This window comes from Balaenoptera borealis (assembly GCF_965194805.1).
Source record: "Balaenoptera borealis genome assembly, chromosome: 17".
Lineage (NCBI taxonomy): Eukaryota > Metazoa > Chordata > Mammalia > Artiodactyla > Balaenopteridae > Balaenoptera > Balaenoptera borealis.
Window position 1 is genome coordinate 36,694,646 of NC_138876.1, and position 19,886 is coordinate 36,714,531.

Here is a 19,886-nt window from a genome sequence, read left to right on the forward strand (position 1 = left end):
TCTTGTTTTAGATCCTTCAATGGCTCACTATTACAATACAATAAATAAATTTTATATAAGAACAAATAAGGCCTGTATAAACTAGTTTTTGCTTAATTCTCCCTGTTAAAACACTCACATCCGTACCAGTTAGGTCACTGAACTACCTCTGACAGTACTTTTAACCAGTACATTCTCAGGTGGGGTGAGGGAGGAATAGCCTGGTTTTGATACTTATTAGCTATGCAAACTTGTGCAAACTATAGGACTTTCTTGAGACTCAGTTTCCATTTCTGTACAATTTGAAAAACAGGCCCAAACTCAAAGGGTTATTGTAAGGAAAAAAGGAGTTAAGCTACATAAAACATTTAGACCACCTGGTACATAGTGAGCACCCAATAAGTGTTAGCTGGTGTTACAGATTCTGGGTAGCTACCTCCATAACAGACACTCTGACATTAATGTAAATCACTGTTGCCAGTGGATTTTTGTGTCTTCTAAATCTGTGTTACTAAGTGGCCAAACATTTTTAAGCCAAGTTTACTGGAATATAATTTGTAAGTAATAAAATTCACTCTTTAAAACATACAGTTAAGGGGCTTTGGCAAATGTATACAGTTGTAGAACCATCACCACAATCAAGATATAGAAAATTTCAACCTCCCCAGTGTACTTTCATGTCTTCCAATGGTGTATTACTGAATGGGCCAATTTTTAGAAAGAAAGGTGTAAAGGCACCTATGGCACATTTGGTGAAGTCCAGGAATCTTAAAAAAGGGTAGAAAGAAGATTACTTGATTTAGGTTTTGGTGTTTATTTTATATATCTCTACACTCTGTGAGAGGTTTTTTAGTCATTTGCTGCAGAAAACCTTTGATGAAGAGCCAAAGGTCTAGAAATAAGCAATTTAAAAATGTATGAAATCTTAGATGAGAATTATATACATTCCCATGGCTCTGATGTTAGTATTTTTTTAAGGTTGATTCTTTTATATAAAAGTAACTGAAAGCCCAAAAGTTTGCTTGTTAGAAAAGTACAAACTGTCAGATAGGAAACCAAGCAAATCATCGACCCTCAGTTATTTTGAACAGCTAGCTCATTTATATTTTGGCTCAGAAGAGATAATAATGTATTAGTTATAACCTATTTTCCTAGTGCTTTCACCTTATAGATGAACATTTTTGTAGGTCATGAGGAAAACGGTATTAAAAGACAGCACTGGAAATTCGAGAAAAATATGTGAGAAAGGAGCAATTATCAAAGAGACAGAATTCAAAGTCAGAGAGAAGGCATATAATTTAGCACAGTCAAGAAGAAATATAAATATGGTACAGAGAGAAGAGACCTGGGGAGAAGCACAGATGAGAGGGGATAGCAGTCTTAAGAGGACAGGAGCTGATTAAAGATGGAGCTGGCGCTGGAGCTAAGGGACTTGTACCTTTTCTGACCAGCTTGACTATAACATTTTTTTTTTTTTACTGTAACTTTATCATGCTTCATAGACAGTTGGATATAGTGCTTTTTGTAGTTCTTAATTCTTTAAATAGTTGTAGAGAACCCAAATACAATAAATAACAGCAAAATTCTGAGGGAACAGAAACATTATATTGGTGGAAATATCCATTATTTTAGAAATCTGAAGAAACATGGACTAAATACTGTATATTTTATGATCATTAGAGTATTTTTTGTGTAAATGAGATTTTCCTTAAAAAAAACATAGTTTATGGCTATCAAAGAGAGTATAAGAACAGGTACCAAGCATTCATGGGACAGGTTACCAAGTGAGTCGTTACCAGAGACTGGAATGAAAGGAGAGCTAAGGAAGTGCCTAAAAGCAAGTGGTTAAGTGGAGGAGAAGGAGGAGGAAGGAGAGAAGGCAAAGGAAGAAATGCTCAATTACTGTTATAAGTTGTCCACACTCCTCTCCAGGATCTGTAATGTGTGCATCAAAGAACCTCCACCTTCAGATCCCCAACGCTGTGGTTCTATTCTTTGCCCTAAAAATACGGTTTTTATTTTGCTACAAAAGTTTTATTTACTCTAAAACACTGATTTGAAAATGAGCATGTTACTCCTACATACACTACCTCTGTAAGTAGGCTTAATAAGATGATTACTTACTATTCAGGAATAACAGAGTAATTGCTGCAGCCAAATGAACGTAACTCAGGGCAATCTTAGCCCTCTCACCCTTCTATTTCATCACTTTAAAAAGTGTGTTCTCAATAAATGAAATTAAAAATTCTCTAGAAGGAATCAATAGCAGAATAACTGAGGCAGAAGAACGGATAAGTGACCTGGAAGATAAAACAATGGAAATAACTAGAGCAGAATAAAGAAAAAAGAATGAAAAGAATTGAGACAGTCTCAGAGACCTCGGGGACAACATTAAACACACCAACATTCGAATTATAGGAGTCACAAAAGAAGAAGAGAAAAAGAAAGGGACTGAGAAAATATTTGAAGAGATTATAGTTGAAAACTTCCCTAATATGGGAAAGGAAATAGTTAATCAAGTCCAGGAAGCTCAGAGAGTCCCATACAGGATAAATCCAAGGAGAAACATTCCAAGACACATATTAATCAAACTATCAAAAATTAAATACAAAGAAAAAATATTAAAAGCAGCAAGGGAAAAACAACAAATAACACACAAGGGAATCCCCATAAGGTTAACAGCTGATCTTTCAGCAGAAACTCTTCAAGCCAGAAGGGAGTGGCAGGACACATTTAAAGTGATGAAAGGGAAAAACCTACAACCAAGATTACTCTACCCAGCAAGGATCTCATTCAGATTCAACGGAGAAATTAAAACCTTTACAGACAAGCAAAAGCTAAGACAATCCAGCACCACCAAATCAGCTTTACAACAAATGCTAAAGGAACTTCTCTAGGCAAGAAACACAAGAGAAGGAAAAGACCTACAATAACAAACCCAAAATAATTAAGAACGTGGTAAGAGGAACACACATATCGATAACTACCTTAAATGTAAATGGATTAAATGCTCCAACCAAAAGACACAGACTGGCTGAATGGATACAAAAACAAGACCCATAAATATGCTGTCTACAAGAGACCCACTTCAGGCCTAGGGACACATACGGACTGAAAGTGAGGGGATGGAAAAAGATATTCCATGAAAATGGAAATCAAAAGAAAGCTGGAGTAGCAATTCGTGTATCAGACAAATAGACTTTAAAAGAAAGACTATTACAAGAGACAAAGAAGGACACTACATAATGATCAAGGGATCGATCCAAGAAGAAGATATAAAAATTGTAAATATTTATGCACCCAAAATAGGAGGACCTCAATACATAAGGCAAATGCTAACAGCCATAAAGGGGAAATTGACAGTAACACAATCATAGTAGGGGACTTTAACACCCCACTTTCACCAATGGACAGATCATCCAAAATGAAAATAAATAAGGAAATTCAAGCTTTAAAATGAAACATTAAACAAGATGGACTTAATTCATATAATTTATAAGACATCCTATCCAAAAACAACAGAATACACTTTCTTCTCAAGTGCTCATGGAACATTCTCCAGGATAGATCATATCTTGGGTCACAAATCAAGGCTTGGTAAATTTAAGAAAATTGAAATCGTATCAAGTATCTTTTCCAACCACAACACTGTGAGACTAGATATCAATTACAGGGAAAAATCTGTAAAAAATACAAACACATGGAGGCTAAACAATACACTACTTCATAACCAAGAGATCACTGAAGAAATCAAAGAGGAAATCAAAAAATACTTAGAAACAAATGACAATGAAAACACGATGACCCAAACCTATGGGATGCAGCAAAAGCAGTTCTAAGAGGGAAGTTTATAGCAATACAATCCCACCTTAAGAAACAAGAAACATCTCAAATAAACAACCTAACCTTACACCTAAAGCAATAAGAGAAAGAAGAACAAAAACACCCTACAGTTAGCAGAAGGAAAGAAATCATAAAGATCAGATCAGAAATAAATGAAAAAGATATGAAGGAAACAATAGCAAAGATCAATAAAACTAAAAGCTGGTTCTTTGAGAAGATTAACAAAATTGATAAACCACTAGACAGACTCATCAAGAAAAAAAGGGAGAAGACTCAAATCAATAGAATGAGAAATGAAAAAGGAGAAGTAACAACTGACACTGCAGAAATACAAAGGATCATGAGAGATTACTGCAAGCAACTATATGCCAAAAAAAGGGACAACCTGGAAGAAATGGACAAATTCTTAGGAAAGCACAATCTTCCGAGACCGAACCAGGAAGAAATAGAAAATATAAACAGACCAATCACAAGCACTGAAATAGAAACTCTGATTAAAAATCTTCCATCAAACAAAAGCCCAGGACCAGATGGCTTCACAGGCGAATTCTATCAGACATTTAGAGAAGAGCTAACACCTATCCTTCTCAAACTCTTCCAAACTATAGCAGAGGGAGGAATACTACCAAACTCAGTCCACGAGGTCACCATCACCCTGATACCAAAATCAGACAAGATGTCACAAAGAAAGAAAACTACAGGCCAATATCATTGATGAACATAGATGCAAAAATCCTAAACAAAATACTAGCAAACAGAATCCAACAGCACATTCAAAGGATCATACATCATGGTCAAGTGGAATTTATCCCAGGAATGCAAGGATTCTTCAATATATGCAAATCAATCAATGTGATACATCATATTAACAAACTGAAGAAGAAAAACCACATGATCATCTCAATAGATGCAGAAAAAGCTTTTGACAAAATCCAACACCCATTTATTATAAAAACCATCCAGAAAGTAGGCACAGAGGGAACTTACCTCAACATAATAAAGGCCATATATGATAAACCCACAGCCAACATCATCCTCAATGGTGAAAAACTGAAACCATTTCCACTAAGATCAGGAACAAGACAAGGTTGCCCACTCTCAGCACTATTATTCAACATTGCTTTGGATGTTTTAGCCACAGCAATCAGAGAAGAAAAAGAAATAAAAGGAATCTAAATCAGAAAAGAAGAAGTAAAACAGTCACGGTTTGCAGATGACATGGTAATATACATAGAGAATCCTAAAGATGTTACCAGAAAACTACTAGAGCTAATCAATGAATTTGGTAAAGTAGTAGGATACAAAATTAATGCACAGAAATCTCTTGCATTCCTATACACTAATGATGAAAAATCTTAAAGTGAAATTAAGGAAACACTCTCATGTACCATTGCAACAAAAAGAAAAAAATACCTAGGAATAAACCTACCCAAGGAGACAAAAGAACTGTATGCAGAAAAGTATAAGACATTGATGAAAGAAATTAAAGATGATACAAACAGATGGAGAGATATACCATGTTCTTGGATTGGAAGAATCAACATTGTGAAAATGACTATACTACCCAAAGTAATCTACAGATTCAATGCAATCCCTATCAAACTATCAGTGGCATTTTTCACAGAACTACAACAAAAAATTGCACAATTTGTATGGAAACACAAAAGACCCCGAATAGCCAAAGCAATCTTGAGAATGAAAAATGGAGCTAGAGGAATCAGGCTCCCTGACTTCAGACTGTAGTACAAAGCTACAGTAATCAAGACAGTATGGTACTGGTACAAAAACAGAAATATAGATCAATGGAACAGGATAGAAAGGCCAGAGATAAACCCACACACATATGGTCACCTTATTTTTGATAAAGGAGGCAAGCATATACAATGGAGAAAACACAGCCTCTTCAATAAGTGGTGCTGGGAAAACTGGATAGCTGCATGTAAAAGAATGAAATTAGAACACTCCCTAACACCATATACAAAAATAAACTCAAAATGGATTAAAGACCTAAATGTAAGGCCAGACACTATAAAACTCTTAGAGGAAAACATAGGCAAAACACTCTATGACATAAGTCACAGCAAGATCCTTTCTGACCCACCTCCTAGAGAAATGGCAATAAAAACAAAAATAAACAAATGGGACCTAATGAAACTCAAAAGCTTTTGCACAGCAAAGGAAACCATAAAGAGGACAAAAAGACAACCCTCAGAATGGGAGAAAATATTTGCAAATGAAGAAACTGAGAAAGGATTAATCTCCAAAATTTACAAGCAGCTCATGCAGCTCAATATCAAAAAGACAAACAACCCAATCCAAAAATGGGCGGAAGACCTAGATAGACATTTCTCCCAAGAAGATATACAGATTTCTAACAAACACATGAAAGAATGCTCAACATCATTAATCATTAGAGAAATGCAAATCAAAACTACAATGAGGTATCACCTCACACCAGTCAGAATGGCCATCATCAAAAAATCTACATACAATAAATGCTGGAGAGGGTGTGGAGAAAAGGGAACCCTCTTGCACTGTTGGTGGGAATTTAAGTTGATACAGCCACTATGGAGAACAGTATGGAGTTTCCATAAAAAACTAAAAATAGAACTACCATACAACCCAGAAATCCCACTACTGGGCATATACCCTGAGAAAACCATAATTCAAAAAGAGTCATGTACCACAATGTTCATTGCAGCTCTATTTACAATAGCCAGGACATGGAAGTAATCTAAGTGTCCATCGACAGATGAATGGATAAAGAAGATGTGGCACATATATACAATGGAATATTACTCAGCCATAAAAAGGAATGAAACTGAGTTATTTGTAGTGAGGTGGATGGACCTAGAGTCTGTCAGAAGTAAGTCAGAAAGAGAAAAACAAATACTGTATGCTAACACATATATATGGAATCAAAAAAAAAAAAAGAAAAAGGTCATGAAGAACCTAGGGGCAGGACGGAAATAAATACCTACAAGAGAATGGACTTGAGGACATGGGGAGGGGGAAGGGTAAGCTGGGACAAAGTGAGAGAGTGGCATGTACATATATACACTACCAAATGTAAAACCGATACCTAGTGGGAAGCAGCCGCATAGCACACGGAGATCAGCTCGGTGCTCTGTGACCACCTAGGGGTGGGATAGGGAGGGTGGGAGGGAGGGAGACGGAAGAGGGAAGAGATATGGGGATATATGTATATGTATAGCTGATTCACTTTGTTATAAAGCAGAAACTAACACACCATTGTAAAGCAATTATACTCCAAGAAAGATGTTAAAAAAAACCAAAAACAAACAAACAAACAAAAAAATGGCATTAGGGTAAAAACTAGGAAATCTGAATAAAGTATGGAGTTATGTTATAAAAAAATAAATAAATGAAAATAAAGAAATAAAAAGTGTGGTTTTTTGTTTTTTTTTAAAGAATTGTAGCTTCTGGAAACAATAGGTGATATTATATGCTACAGCAATTTCAAATCCTAACTGAAATAAACTGATACTGTAAAAGAATATAACATATTCTATTATGTTAGAATAGAAGAAAATGTAACGATAAAATTTACGTCTGAAGATCACACACCAACTAATAGTGTGTTAATACAGTTGATTAGTTCAGTCTAAAATGGATCTGAACTTCAAAGCACACCTGTTGAAGTCATTCTCTAGCTCAACTAACTTCAAATACTCTCTACTGCCTACTACTTACTTAAAACATTTCAGCCTAGTATTCAAAGCCTTCCACAATATCTACCCAACCTGTGTCCATCAAACATATAGTTAATCATCAATTTCTTCCAGTTCTTTTGTTATATATGTGGCATACATCTTATCTTTTTTATTTCTATGCACAGAAATAGGACTTCCTATGAATTAAGGAATTCATTTATTAATTCATACTGTGAGCATTTATTCAGCATCAAATTCTATTCTGTGCTCAGTACTTTCCCTGGGTTTTATCATCTCCACCTCAGAATACTGCAACACTGTCTGTATCAGTTAGGATTGTGTTCGACCTAATGTAACAGAACGCCAAGTATTAGTGGCTTAACAACTTACGTTTATTTTCCTAAAGTCCAGGGCTGGTTGCTGTGGCTTCATGATATCACTCACATCTCAAATCACTTTATCTACCCACTTTGCTACTCTTAGTGCATGGCTTTTGTCCTCATGTTTGTCATCACATGGCAACAAGTGGCTAGTCACTTCCACTGTTGTTATTCCAAGAAGGAGGAAAAAGAACATAGTGACTTTCCTAGAAATCTGTAGAACATTTATCTTTATATCTCATTGACTAGAACTGTGTCAAGGGAGTCACATGATGTCAAAGACTTTCTCTTTCTTTCAGCTTTGCTTATTTCTGTGAGTTCAACTCCTCTTTTTTGACACAGATTTCCTTCATGAGATAGTAGTGAAAGAGAAGAGTGAGACAATGGTCAAAGATAGCTCCAATATGACTATATCTGAACGTAATGCTCCCTAGCAGAGAGGGCTTATTCTTCCCAGTGTTTTCATATGAAACACTGCACTTGCCTGGTAGTGTGCCCATATCTGGACCAATAACTGGGCGAAGGGGATTGATACAATAATTAGTCAGGAGACTTCCCTGGTGGCTCAAGGGTTAAGAATCCGCCTGCTAATGCAGGAGACTGGGGTTCGAGCCTTTGTCCGGGAACATCCCACATGCCATGGAGCAAGTAAGGCTGTGCACCACAACTACTGAGCTTGTGCTCTAGAGCCTGCAAGCCATAGCTACTGAGCCTGCGTGCCACAACTACTGAAGCCCACATGCCTAGAACCCGTGCTCCACAAGAGAAGCCACCGCAATGAGAAGCCTGCACACTGCAACGGAGAGTAGCCCCTGCTCACCGTAACTAGAGAAAGCCTGCGCGCAGCAAAGAAGACCCAATACAGCCAAAAATAAAAATTAATTAATTAATTAATTAAAAAAAAATAGTCAGACCTGTGTTTCATGTCTACCCTGTAATGGGAATCTTTATCAAAACCACATAAAATAAGAGAATGTTGTTTAGCCAAAGGAAGGGGAGTTCTATTAGCAGACGAAAAGAGTAAGAAACCCTGGGCAAAGACAATATTTGTCCCTATATCAGCACTGAACAATTTGCAAGATAACATTATTTCTGCCATGTTATATGGCATAGAACTTTAGGATATGTTCAAAGTATTGAAGAGAGCCAAAGCTGCTTTCTAAGGAATATCCTCTCTTTGACTACCAGGTGACCTTGAAGCCTTTGTTGCTGAGGCTGGCAATTGTACCCCAATATTCATTATCCCCTTTTTTCATGGTAAAATAATTTTTAGCAGGACATATGGCCTTGTATTAGAAAGACTACATTTCCAGCCTCCCTTAGAGCTAGGTGTAATCACATGAATAACTTTTGGCAAATAGAAAGTGCTGAATGCAACTAGTTATGTGCATGGATGTGTGTGTATATTTGTGTGTATGTATGTATATATGTATGTATGTATATACATATATATAGTCATGTATTACTAGTTATATAGATATCAATATATACATTGATCTAGTTCTAATTATTTGTTTATTAGTGTCAATCTTCATATCACTGAATATATGAGCACTAGAATATGAAATCAGAAACTTCACCTCCTTTGTTTAATGCTGTCACCCCAGTATCCATAGTAGTTTTTGACACATAGAAAGGGTTCAATATTTACTGAGTAAAGAAGCAGGTCACTGTTCTCTGCCTATTCAACCCCAATTTCTCCATGAAGCTAGATCTCTGACCACCCAGCCTAAAGTCTTCTCTTCTTATTCTGAATACTTGTTATAGCACTAATTTTCCATAGAGCTTATTTGACACTTTTTGTTTACTGCTCTGAGGTCTTAGTTGTAAATCCATTTGTCTATGTTGTATTTTTCAACCATATTATAAAATCCTAGAGGGCAGGGACCACAGTATGTTTATTTTTCATACCTCTATCAGTCTGTAGCCAGTATATCTGGTATAGAGTAAGCCCTCATTGAATACTGCTGAAAAAGACTAGGACAGACAGTTTAATAGTGCCTTAGGAAAACTTACTGTATTCACTGGATTTCTGGTCAAGAAATCTATTGGGTTGGCCAAAAAGCTCATTCGGGCTTTTCCCTAAGATGTTACAGAAAAATCCAAACGAACTTTTTGGCCAACCCAACATATGGGATAAATATTAGTGTGGCTGGAAAATTAAAATATTTCTTGTTTTCTTGATGTTTAGCATCTACCTTGAAGTAACTATGGCATGTTTCTCTCTAAGCGTAAGCTTACCAGGAGAAAATTATACTATTTTTAACATTTACAAGGCCTAACTAAAACTGAGACAGGTGTGATAGCTCAATGTACCTAAGAAGTCCTTCCCTTGGAGAGAATAGGTAGTAAAATACTTAGTATCTTTTCCAGGTCTAGATTTTAAGAAATTCAAGGTATTTCCTCAGAGGGCCTCTTGTCCATTTAAGGCTCTGCTTGAATCCATATTTTATTGGAGCCTGGGTTTATTGCCTGGTTACAAGTAGTCAATCCAGGTGCCTCTGAAGGGAAACAAATACTCAGCATAGTAACACTGATGGAAAGTCACCACATCCATGTTATCCAATATTCCTATCTCCTTTTCTAAAGGAGAAACGTTACAGAGGTTACAGAAATAGGTAACCTCTGAAATGGCCTCTCCCACTCATGTCCACCTCAAGATAGAAAGCACTGAGATAGACCAGAACATCAACATCCTCTCCCGAACCAGTCTTATTTCCTGCTTTCAAACCCTACCTCCACTCACATGTTTTCTCAAGGTATATTAGCCTCTATTTTGCTCATCTTGCCTAAAGTTCTACTCCAGAAAACATCTGCTTCTACACCACCACTCAAAGTCCCTTCCCCTCTTCTTTACTCTTTTTAAAAAAATATTTATTTATTTAGTTAGTTAGGCTGCGCCGGGTCTTAGTTGTGGCATGCGGGATCTTTGTTGCGGCATGCGGTCTCTTTAGTTGCGGCATGCAGCCTCTTTAATTGTGGCATGCATGTGGGATCTAGTTCCCTGACCAGGGATTGAACCCAGGCCCCCTGCATTGGGAGCACGGAGTCTTAGCCACTGGACCACCAGGGAAGTCCCCCTTCTTCTTTACTCTTAAGTTTGTAGTTCCAACGACTCCTAGCAATCCTTAGGTTGGTCAAGTATGCCTTGTAAGAATTTTTCCCCATTGACAAAAAAACAAGAATTTCCATTCCTAAAATGAAGCACAACTCCAAAGCAGATAATTTCCAAGCTAAGATAATAATACTACCAAAAAACAACCTTCGCCACCACTCCTAGGGCATATACTTAATCATAGCTCAAAAAAGTCCAACTTATATATTATATTCTATTTTATAGCAAATTGTAAAAACACCCACGTAAACTATATTAGGCATGTATAATAAGTTCTATTACAATATTTTTCTATACTATTATACTGTTTCTATATAGGAACTCAAAATACCTAATATTTTAGAATGGTGGGATAAAGATATTGGCAATTTTACTTATTTATATTCATAGGAAAAAACATTACTTACTTGATACCCTATAATTTCCCAACACTCTACCATTAACCTCAAAAATCACAACCTTCTCTCATCTGGCTCAGTTGTGTCAAGTGTGTAGCAGGTCTAGAGAACTACTGGTCCAGAAAGGAGAAGGAAAAATGAAGACTTCACAAAAAATGGTTCCAAGGGTAAAAACAGAGTTGACATTATTTTATAAGTTTCAAAGTGTGAAAAATTAAATTGCCAGGCATTATGTAGAGTCACTGGTGAGGGTTTGGGGCGGGTTGGAGAGAATGAGAGAAGAGGTAGAGATTAAAAAAAAAAACAAAAAAACTGAGCAAATAAAAAGAATGTGGCAATGATTAACTTTAAGAAAAACAGAAGACTATAAAGAGAGGAAATATAATCACATCATATTACTTCACTAAGCAATGAACAATATTTACATAGTCTTTATAATGAAAACAATTCATACTGACTTTAAAAACATGATATAAGAATACTGGGAAAATGTAAGAGTGGAAGAGAAGTGTAAAAGAGACGGAATCTTCATCTACAGTAAACAGCAAGTGAATAGGTAATACTAAAATGAGTAAATCAAGAGATGGTAGTCTATTCATTTTATTCAGAAAGATGGGATAAATACCAGAAGACAAGGCTTATAGAGTTAAAAATGGCTAAGCAGGATGAGGTGGGGATGTCAGTGTACTGACACTATTTTGATATATTTAGTTTAGCAACATTTGGTTGTTAAAATTCATGCACTACTTCGATAAAAGTAACATTGCATTATAAAAAAAATTAACCATTTCAAGTAAACAGGCTAGTTTTAGTATCTTATCTATACTGTTTATAATTTTATAGAGTTCAGATAGGTTACTCAGCTTTCATCTCAGTTTAAATCACTCTGATATAAATTATAATCACTCTATACAAATTACCTTTTTTATGGTGTATTTTTGTTTTTGGGGTGACTGCAACTGGAATAAAATGTTAAAAAAGTAGAATTTTTTGTTTTATTTTTTTAACAACATTTTATAATGTCCTGCATGCCAATAGCTTTAGGAACACTTAAAATGATGTTTAGTTTCTTTTTGATATCATATAAAAATGGTCTGCATTATTAGCCCATAAACAGACTTGCACAAATTAAAATACTTTAACTCTTTGTTTAGTCATATTCTCTTTAAAAAGTTTCCTGACATTTACTGGTACATGTAACTGAACTATCTCCCTTGTTAATTCTTCTTGCATGAATGTTATGATTATATTACTAACAACCACTTTTATATAATTGGGCCTTTATGGGATCTAGACCACCTTATAAGAAGGTAAAGAATCTTCTAAAGAGTAAACCAATTTTGCCCTGCTAAACATTGGGAAAGAAACCAAGGATGAGTAGTAGAGCTCTATTTTTGGAGAAAAATTAGAATTGTACATTTAGATTTGACTGTGAAGTTATCTAGGAGGTTAACTCCCACCTCATGTAAATGGCAGGGAACTAGAATGTAAGAAACCCAAATAACATTCCTGTTGTACTAGTACTATAGAGACAGATGTTATCATAAAGACATGAACTATAGAATAAAATATAGAAGGCCGTGTACTTTGTAATATGGAATTAATTTTGGCTTTTTGAATACTAAATGTTTTTTCTCATGTACTTTCTCAGCCTATCATAATATGTATAGAGACAAAAAAAAGGTTAATTTAAAATGAAGAAATTGAATATTCTGGGAACCAGCAATCATGGAAGTCATAAACACTTGAAGGAAACACTGAAAACCGAAGTGTACAAATACAGGCTGCTTGATCACTAAGCAATGAGTACATTTTTAGAGCAAAAATATTGGAAAAGTTTTAATTAACATGGGAGGCAATTTGCTTAAACCATCAGCTGGTCATTTTATTGCCAGAAGTGCTTCTCTTTTAGCTATATACTTGAAAGTTTTATTATGTGTTAGTTGTCTATATAATTAAAATTAATATTAAATATTGGTTCTAGTAATAATCTTTATATTCCACTGTTTTCACTTCAATTTCCAAATATCTGTCCATCTTTCTTCCCCTTTGTTAACAGTGTAGATATGCTTCCTCTACTAACAAAATCTCCTTTTCATGTTCTTGAATAATTTTCAGAATTAAAGTTTCAAAAGAAACCTTGTGAAAAACTGTTTGAAAATATTAACACCATCAAAAGTAAGCAGGAAAAAAGAAATAATTAGAGCAGAAATCAATGAAATTGAAAACAGAAAATCCAATAAAGCAAATAAAACCCAAAGTTGATTCCTTAAAAAGATCAATAATATTAATAAGCCTCTAGCCAGGCTAACCAAAAAAACAAAAACCAAAAACCAAAAAACAAGCAAACAAACAAAAAGCCAAAAGAGAGGAATCAAATTACTAACATCAGAAATGAAAGAGGGGACATAACGACAGATTCTATGGAAATTAAAAGAATAATAAAGGAATACTATGACCAAGCTCACAAATTTGATAACCATTTCAAGAAAATGAACCAATTCCTTGAAAGACAGAATCTAACAAAACTCACATAAGAAGAAATAAGAGGATCTGAATAGGCCTACATATATTAAAGAAATTGAATCAATAATTAATAACCTTCCAAAACAGAAAGCATCAGGCCTAGATGGGTCACTGGTGAATTCTATCAAATATTTAAGGAAGAAATTATACCAATTCTTACAATATCTTTATGTTCTTAGACTATCAGATATGAGTTGTGCTACTCATTTATGAATAGAAAAACATTCTTCTAGTTCATGGAAAGTCTTTTTTTTTAATATTGAAATTTCACAGACATATCCCACTGAGGCTGGGGATAGGACCAAATTGTCTTCAGAGAGTTTGTACTTTTTTTTTCAATTGTGGTAGAACACACATAAAATAAAATTTGCCATCTTAATCATTTTTCAATGTATTGTCTCTACTGTATTTCAGTATATTGTCTGTACTTTTAGTATCATCTCCAAGAAGGAATAAGGACCACAGACACATTTTTAAAACAACAAAAACAATCCTAGCTCATTTATGGAACTGTGAGGAATGACTTGACATTCAGGTAGGAGTTGTTAGAAATCTAACTCTGAGTGTGCCTTATTTACTCAAATCAGACCCTACTAAAAGGCATTAGAAGCAGGTAGGTAAATAGTTAGCAATCAACTTGCTAAGTTCTATAAATTCCTAAAACACATCAGAAATCTGTGAGTTATACCAGTTAGAATGGCCATCATCACAAAATCTACAAACAATAAATGCTGGAGAGGGTGTGGAGAAAAGGGAACCTTCTGGCACTGTTGATGGGAATGTAAATTGATACAGCCACTATGGAGAACAGTATGGATGTTCCTTAAAAAACAAAAAATAGAACTACCATATGACCCAGCAATCCCACTACTGGGCGTACACCCTGAGAAAACCATAATTCAAAAAGAGTCATGTACCACAATGTTCATTGCAGCTCTACTTACAATAGCCAGGACATGGAAGCAACCTAAGTGCCCATCAATAGATGAACAGATAAAGAAGATGTGGCACATATATACAATGGAATATTACTCAGCCATAAAAAGAAACGAAATTGAATTATTTGTAGTGAGGTGGATGGACATAGAGTCTGTCATACAGAGTAAAGTAAGTCAGAAAGAGAAAAACAAATACCATACGCTAACACATATATATGGAATCTAAAAAAAAGAAAAGAAAAAAAAAACAGGTTCTGAAGAACCTAGGGGTAGCACAGGAATAAAGACGCAGATGTAGAAAATGGACTTGAGGACATGGGGAGGGGGAAGGGTAAGCTGGACGAAGTGAGAGAGAGTGGCATGGCCATATATACACTACCATATGTAAAACAGATAGCTAGTGGGAAGCAGTCGCATAGCACAGGGAGATCAGCTCGGTGCTTTGTGACAACCTAGAGGGGTGGGAGGGAGACGTGAGAGGGAGGAGATATGGGGATATATGTATATGTACAGCTGATTCACTTGGTTATAAAGCAGAAACTAACACACCATTGTAAAGCAATTATACTCCAATAAAGATGTTTTAAAAATAAAAATAAAAAAGAAATAAAAAAGAAATCCGTGAGTTAGATTTCACTGACATGATAGATTCATAAAATTGGCACAAATAATATAGGAATTTGTTTCCAACCCAACCTCCTTCAAGGACTTCATTGAAAATGCCATGGGGAAATATTTTTGCTCTGCTTATTTTCATATCATATATTTATATTCTTATGGATTGTCTAAAATACATTGGGGAAAAAGTCAATATTTTGAAGAGCATACAGCTTTATAGTCCTTTTAAAAAAGATACTGAGCAAACAAATCATGGGTGGTAAAAGATGATATAGTTAGAGAATCTTTCTTTATGAAAGTTAAAAGCTTTATCATTTTTAAATAATTAAAAAAATAAAGGTGATTCAGACTAATGTAACAGTTATAGTACAGCAACCATGGCAGAATGAAAAAAGCACTGATTTGAAAGACTTAAATTAAAACCTCAGATCTACCATTTTTTAGTTATGTGTGTATGATCTCAGACAGGTCACTTATTACCTCTGAGTCACAATATCCTAATCTGTAAAATGGTGATAATGTTCACATGTACCTCACAGAGTGGTTGTAATAACATGCTTGAAGATATATGAGTTAACTTACATAAAAGTACCTGGCACGCTTGCTTAGCATCAAGTGGCTCTCAGTGAACACCTCCTCCTTCCCTTCCTCCTTAATAAATAGCACTTAGAGCCTTCTGCATAACTCATGACAAAAATATAAGCAATGCCTTTTTCAAAGATAAACAGTTTCTTCATTAGAGATTTTATAAAAGATTTATTCTAAGTACAGATATGATTATAGAAGTACGGAAACAAAAAGCAAAGAAAAAATATTTTGAGAAGCATCTAACAAGCAGCTTTCTTTGTTTCATGCTGACATGCTTTGTGGTTACAATGTAGGCTTCCAATGAACACTGGATCAAAATTAAAATTCTAGGCAGGCATTCAAGTTTTTTGATTGTGTCCATTCTTCACTGAGCATGGGAAACGAATGCTTTAGAAGTTATTTATTGAAGATATTCCCACAGTACTCTCACAAAGTTCACTTCCAAAAGAGGCCCTGTCCCTGTAATGTATCTGAGTAAGTGAAAGCTATATCAGGTTTTGTGCACTGCACTTTAAAAATTGCAGCAGGGCAATAAAATCATGTTTTTAACAGAGGCTTTTCTGGGGCTGGGCCACAGCAATTCTGCGAAGGTGCATGATAAATTACAGGAAAAGAGACCAAACAAATTTCAAAAATAAAGAACACCAATCCAAAATGATTTATGTCCATATTTTGAATAAAATTAAATAGAATAATTAGCAGAAAGCATTTAATTTTTGTTTTCCTATTATCAATGTAAAGTTGGCACAAATGCAGTAAGCCTAATCAAAATCAGGTAATAGTTACCTCTGTGGCTTTGCTTGATGGTTCCACTCCAGTCATATTTGCTACTATTAACTGATGTAAGAGTTGAACTTGAGCCACACTTAGGAAGAAGTCCAGGTTTGTGGTTATATTCACTTCCAAGGAGTGGCCACACACTAAAATCTCCTGAAAGAAAAAAAGGTTGAATAGAGATAAAGAAACATGATAGCCATTAGATGATAATTTATCATTCTTACTTATTAGACCTTTACGATGTTGATGAATTCTCCTGGGACTTGAGTTCATCTGTTAATGAGAATAGCAGAAATGGTGAGCACGGCCACTCAACAGTTTAATGGATTAATTTAATAAACATTTATGAGGGCCTGTTGTGCACCAGGCCATGTGCTAGTCACAGGGAAACACACTAAGAATTTTTCACCATTTCATGTACGTTTGGCTTTTCATACGTCAAACTACTATCATTGTTTCAATATGTAGGCAATGATGTAATTCTTTACCATAAGCTTGTTCACCCACTCAGACGGACCAATATTTAGTGAGCATCTCCCAAGTACCATGCAGCATACTAGACTGCTAGGAATATCACAGAGAGTGAGGCTGGCCTTGAAGGGCAATCTGCTCTTGAGAAGGTTACAATCTAGGTGGGCAGACAGATGTAAACAGGCAACTATAGGCAGCAATTACAGTCACAAGTGGTATGGTCTGAGTATTCTCCAAAGGATACACTCCAAATGATTTATAACAAAATGGAGTGCTGAAGCCAAAGGTAGCTAGACTAATTAATTTCACTTCTTTAAACTGCTAAAATCTTGGCAGCGTTAGGTAGCTGTCCACTACATAACTGGTGTTGTTCTGCATAACTGAGTCACTTGAACATTCATTGCTGGAAAACCATTCAGGGAAGGAAAACAGAAATGAAAAATCCAGAAGTTTCACTTAATAAGCAGAAGCCCTGCCTCTTGTCATGAAGTGCATGTGGACAATGTTCAAATGCTTGGAAATGTCCAACAAACCTTCTCCTTAATAGTGTCATCCAAGAGAATGGATTTAAGGAGACTTATAATGGGTCCAAATACAAACTACACAGCTTAGAGCAGCTTTTAATAAAGCCATAAAGAAAAGCATGTCGGAAACGATCCCCTTTTTCTGGTTAAATAAATATTCCCCCCAAAAAGTTTCCAAAATTTACTCATTATAGTTAGAATTCTTATTTTATTCCACAAGTAATGATGAAGGGAATATATTTGTGTATTTTAAACCAATTGTGTTACTAAGTAACTGAAAGATATAAGTAGACTTACTTAATTTTTATATACCTTTTGTGGATATAAAGATATCCTGCCTAACCTAACTTTCCCTATAGGGCAATTACAAACATCAAATAAGATAACACATACAAAATATTTTTTTGTTTGTTTTTTATATAAATTTATTTATTTTTATTTTTGGCTGTATTGGGTCTTCATTGCTGTGCGTGGGCTTTCTCTAGTTGCGGTGAGCGGGGGCTACTCTTCATTGTGGTGGCTTCTCTTGTTGTGGAGCATGGGCTCTAGATGCACGGGCTGCAGTAGTTGTGGCACACAGACTCTAGAGCGCAAGCTCAGTAGTTGTGGCGCACGGGCTTAGTTGCTCCGCGGCATGTGGGATCTTCCCAGACCAGCGCTCGAACCCAGACTCGAAACCATGTCCCCTGCATTGGCAGGCGGGTTCTTAACCACTCCACCACCAGGGAAGCCCCAAAATATTGTTTTTTAAAAACTCAAAGAATGATGTAAACTTTTATCACCTTAGATTAATAATATATTTAATCTGTGCCTAATTTTTCTGAACTTTTTATAACAACTGCCTATAACTCTGTGAATGATCAAAAAGTTTATCAAGTTTTTAGCATAACAAACTTTTATGAAGAATATTTTTAAAGTTATGATGGATCACATTATTATTACATTTCTATTCTAGGCATGGAGGCAGTATACCATAGTGATTAGACTTCAAACCTGGATCCATTAGTAATTGGCTAGTAAGATTGGTCAAGTTACTTAATTTCTTTTGATCTCAGTTTCCTCATCTATAAAATATGTATACTAATAATATCCACCTCATATGGATTCTGTGAAGAGTAAATAAGGTAATTCATGTAGAACTCTCTTTGTAAGGTAATCCATGTGAGAACCCTAAGTGATCTGTCAATATTATTGTTGCTTTCATTAGAAAGAGGCGGCAGAGGTCAGGAGTGTATGGCCAGGAGCCAGACCAGTTGGGTTCACACCATGTTCTGCTTCCTATTTGTGAATATTTAGACAAGTTAACTCTTTATGCTTCAGTTTCCTCATCTGCAAAACGAGGACAGTAGGAGAAATTAATAGGATTATTATAAGGATTAAATGAGTTATTACATGAAAAGCAATACCTAAATAGTACTATAAAGTACTTAATAATTATTAGCTACAATAATAACTTATTAATAATAAGCTAATTTGATATCCTATGCACGGAAACTATGAAAACTCCTAACACACAAGAAAAGCTGCTCCAATATTTAGACTAAAATAAAACCTAAATTAATTTCTAACCTCAGTGTGCATATTTTCTGGAGAAATTACTTTGGTGAAAATGATGGCAGGTGCTCCAGTTATTCGGACAGAAAAATCTGTTAAAATGGGAGTCAAAATTGCTCTTCTTTCTTGATGCCGCCGTATGCTAAAAGATAAAGTAAAAATTATTAGCTTTTTCAAAAAAAAAATATATTAGCTTTTTCATTTTTAAGGATAATTTTCATTAAATTTGTACAAGTCTCTGTACTACAAACATGTATGACAAAATTACATAATTATTTTGAGTGTGTCTATCTGTACATTTGTTTTTTTTAATTTTTGGCTGTACATTTTATAATCATAATTTTTGTAACTTCAATTCTTAACTTCAGATTCATATAAAAAAAAATCACTGAGAAGTTCAGATGTAATTAATCAATTTCATATTAAGAGCATCCTAGGACCTTTCAATAAATTACTTTTTCTATTTTTAATTCCTTTTGTTTTTACAGTTTAGGATCTCTC

At 35.2% G+C, this 19,886-nt stretch overlaps 1 protein-coding gene across 12 annotated transcripts in view; it reads right to left on the bottom strand.

Moving 5' to 3' along the window:
- The window catches only part of VPS13B (vacuolar protein sorting 13 homolog B), a 765,850-nt gene that overhangs the window by 272,133 nt on the left and 473,831 nt on the right, over nt 1-19,886 (bottom strand). For all 12 annotated transcript variants that reach the window (XM_082364176.1, XM_082364168.1, XM_082364180.1 and 9 more), the window contains 2 exons: nt 19,401-19,527; nt 16,846-16,989 (listed from right to left, as the gene is read on the bottom strand). In XM_082364176.1, the coding sequence (XP_082220302.1) occupies nt 16,846-16,989; nt 19,401-19,527 (271 nt within the window). The remainder of the gene's footprint in view (nt 1-16,845; nt 16,990-19,400; nt 19,528-19,886) is intronic.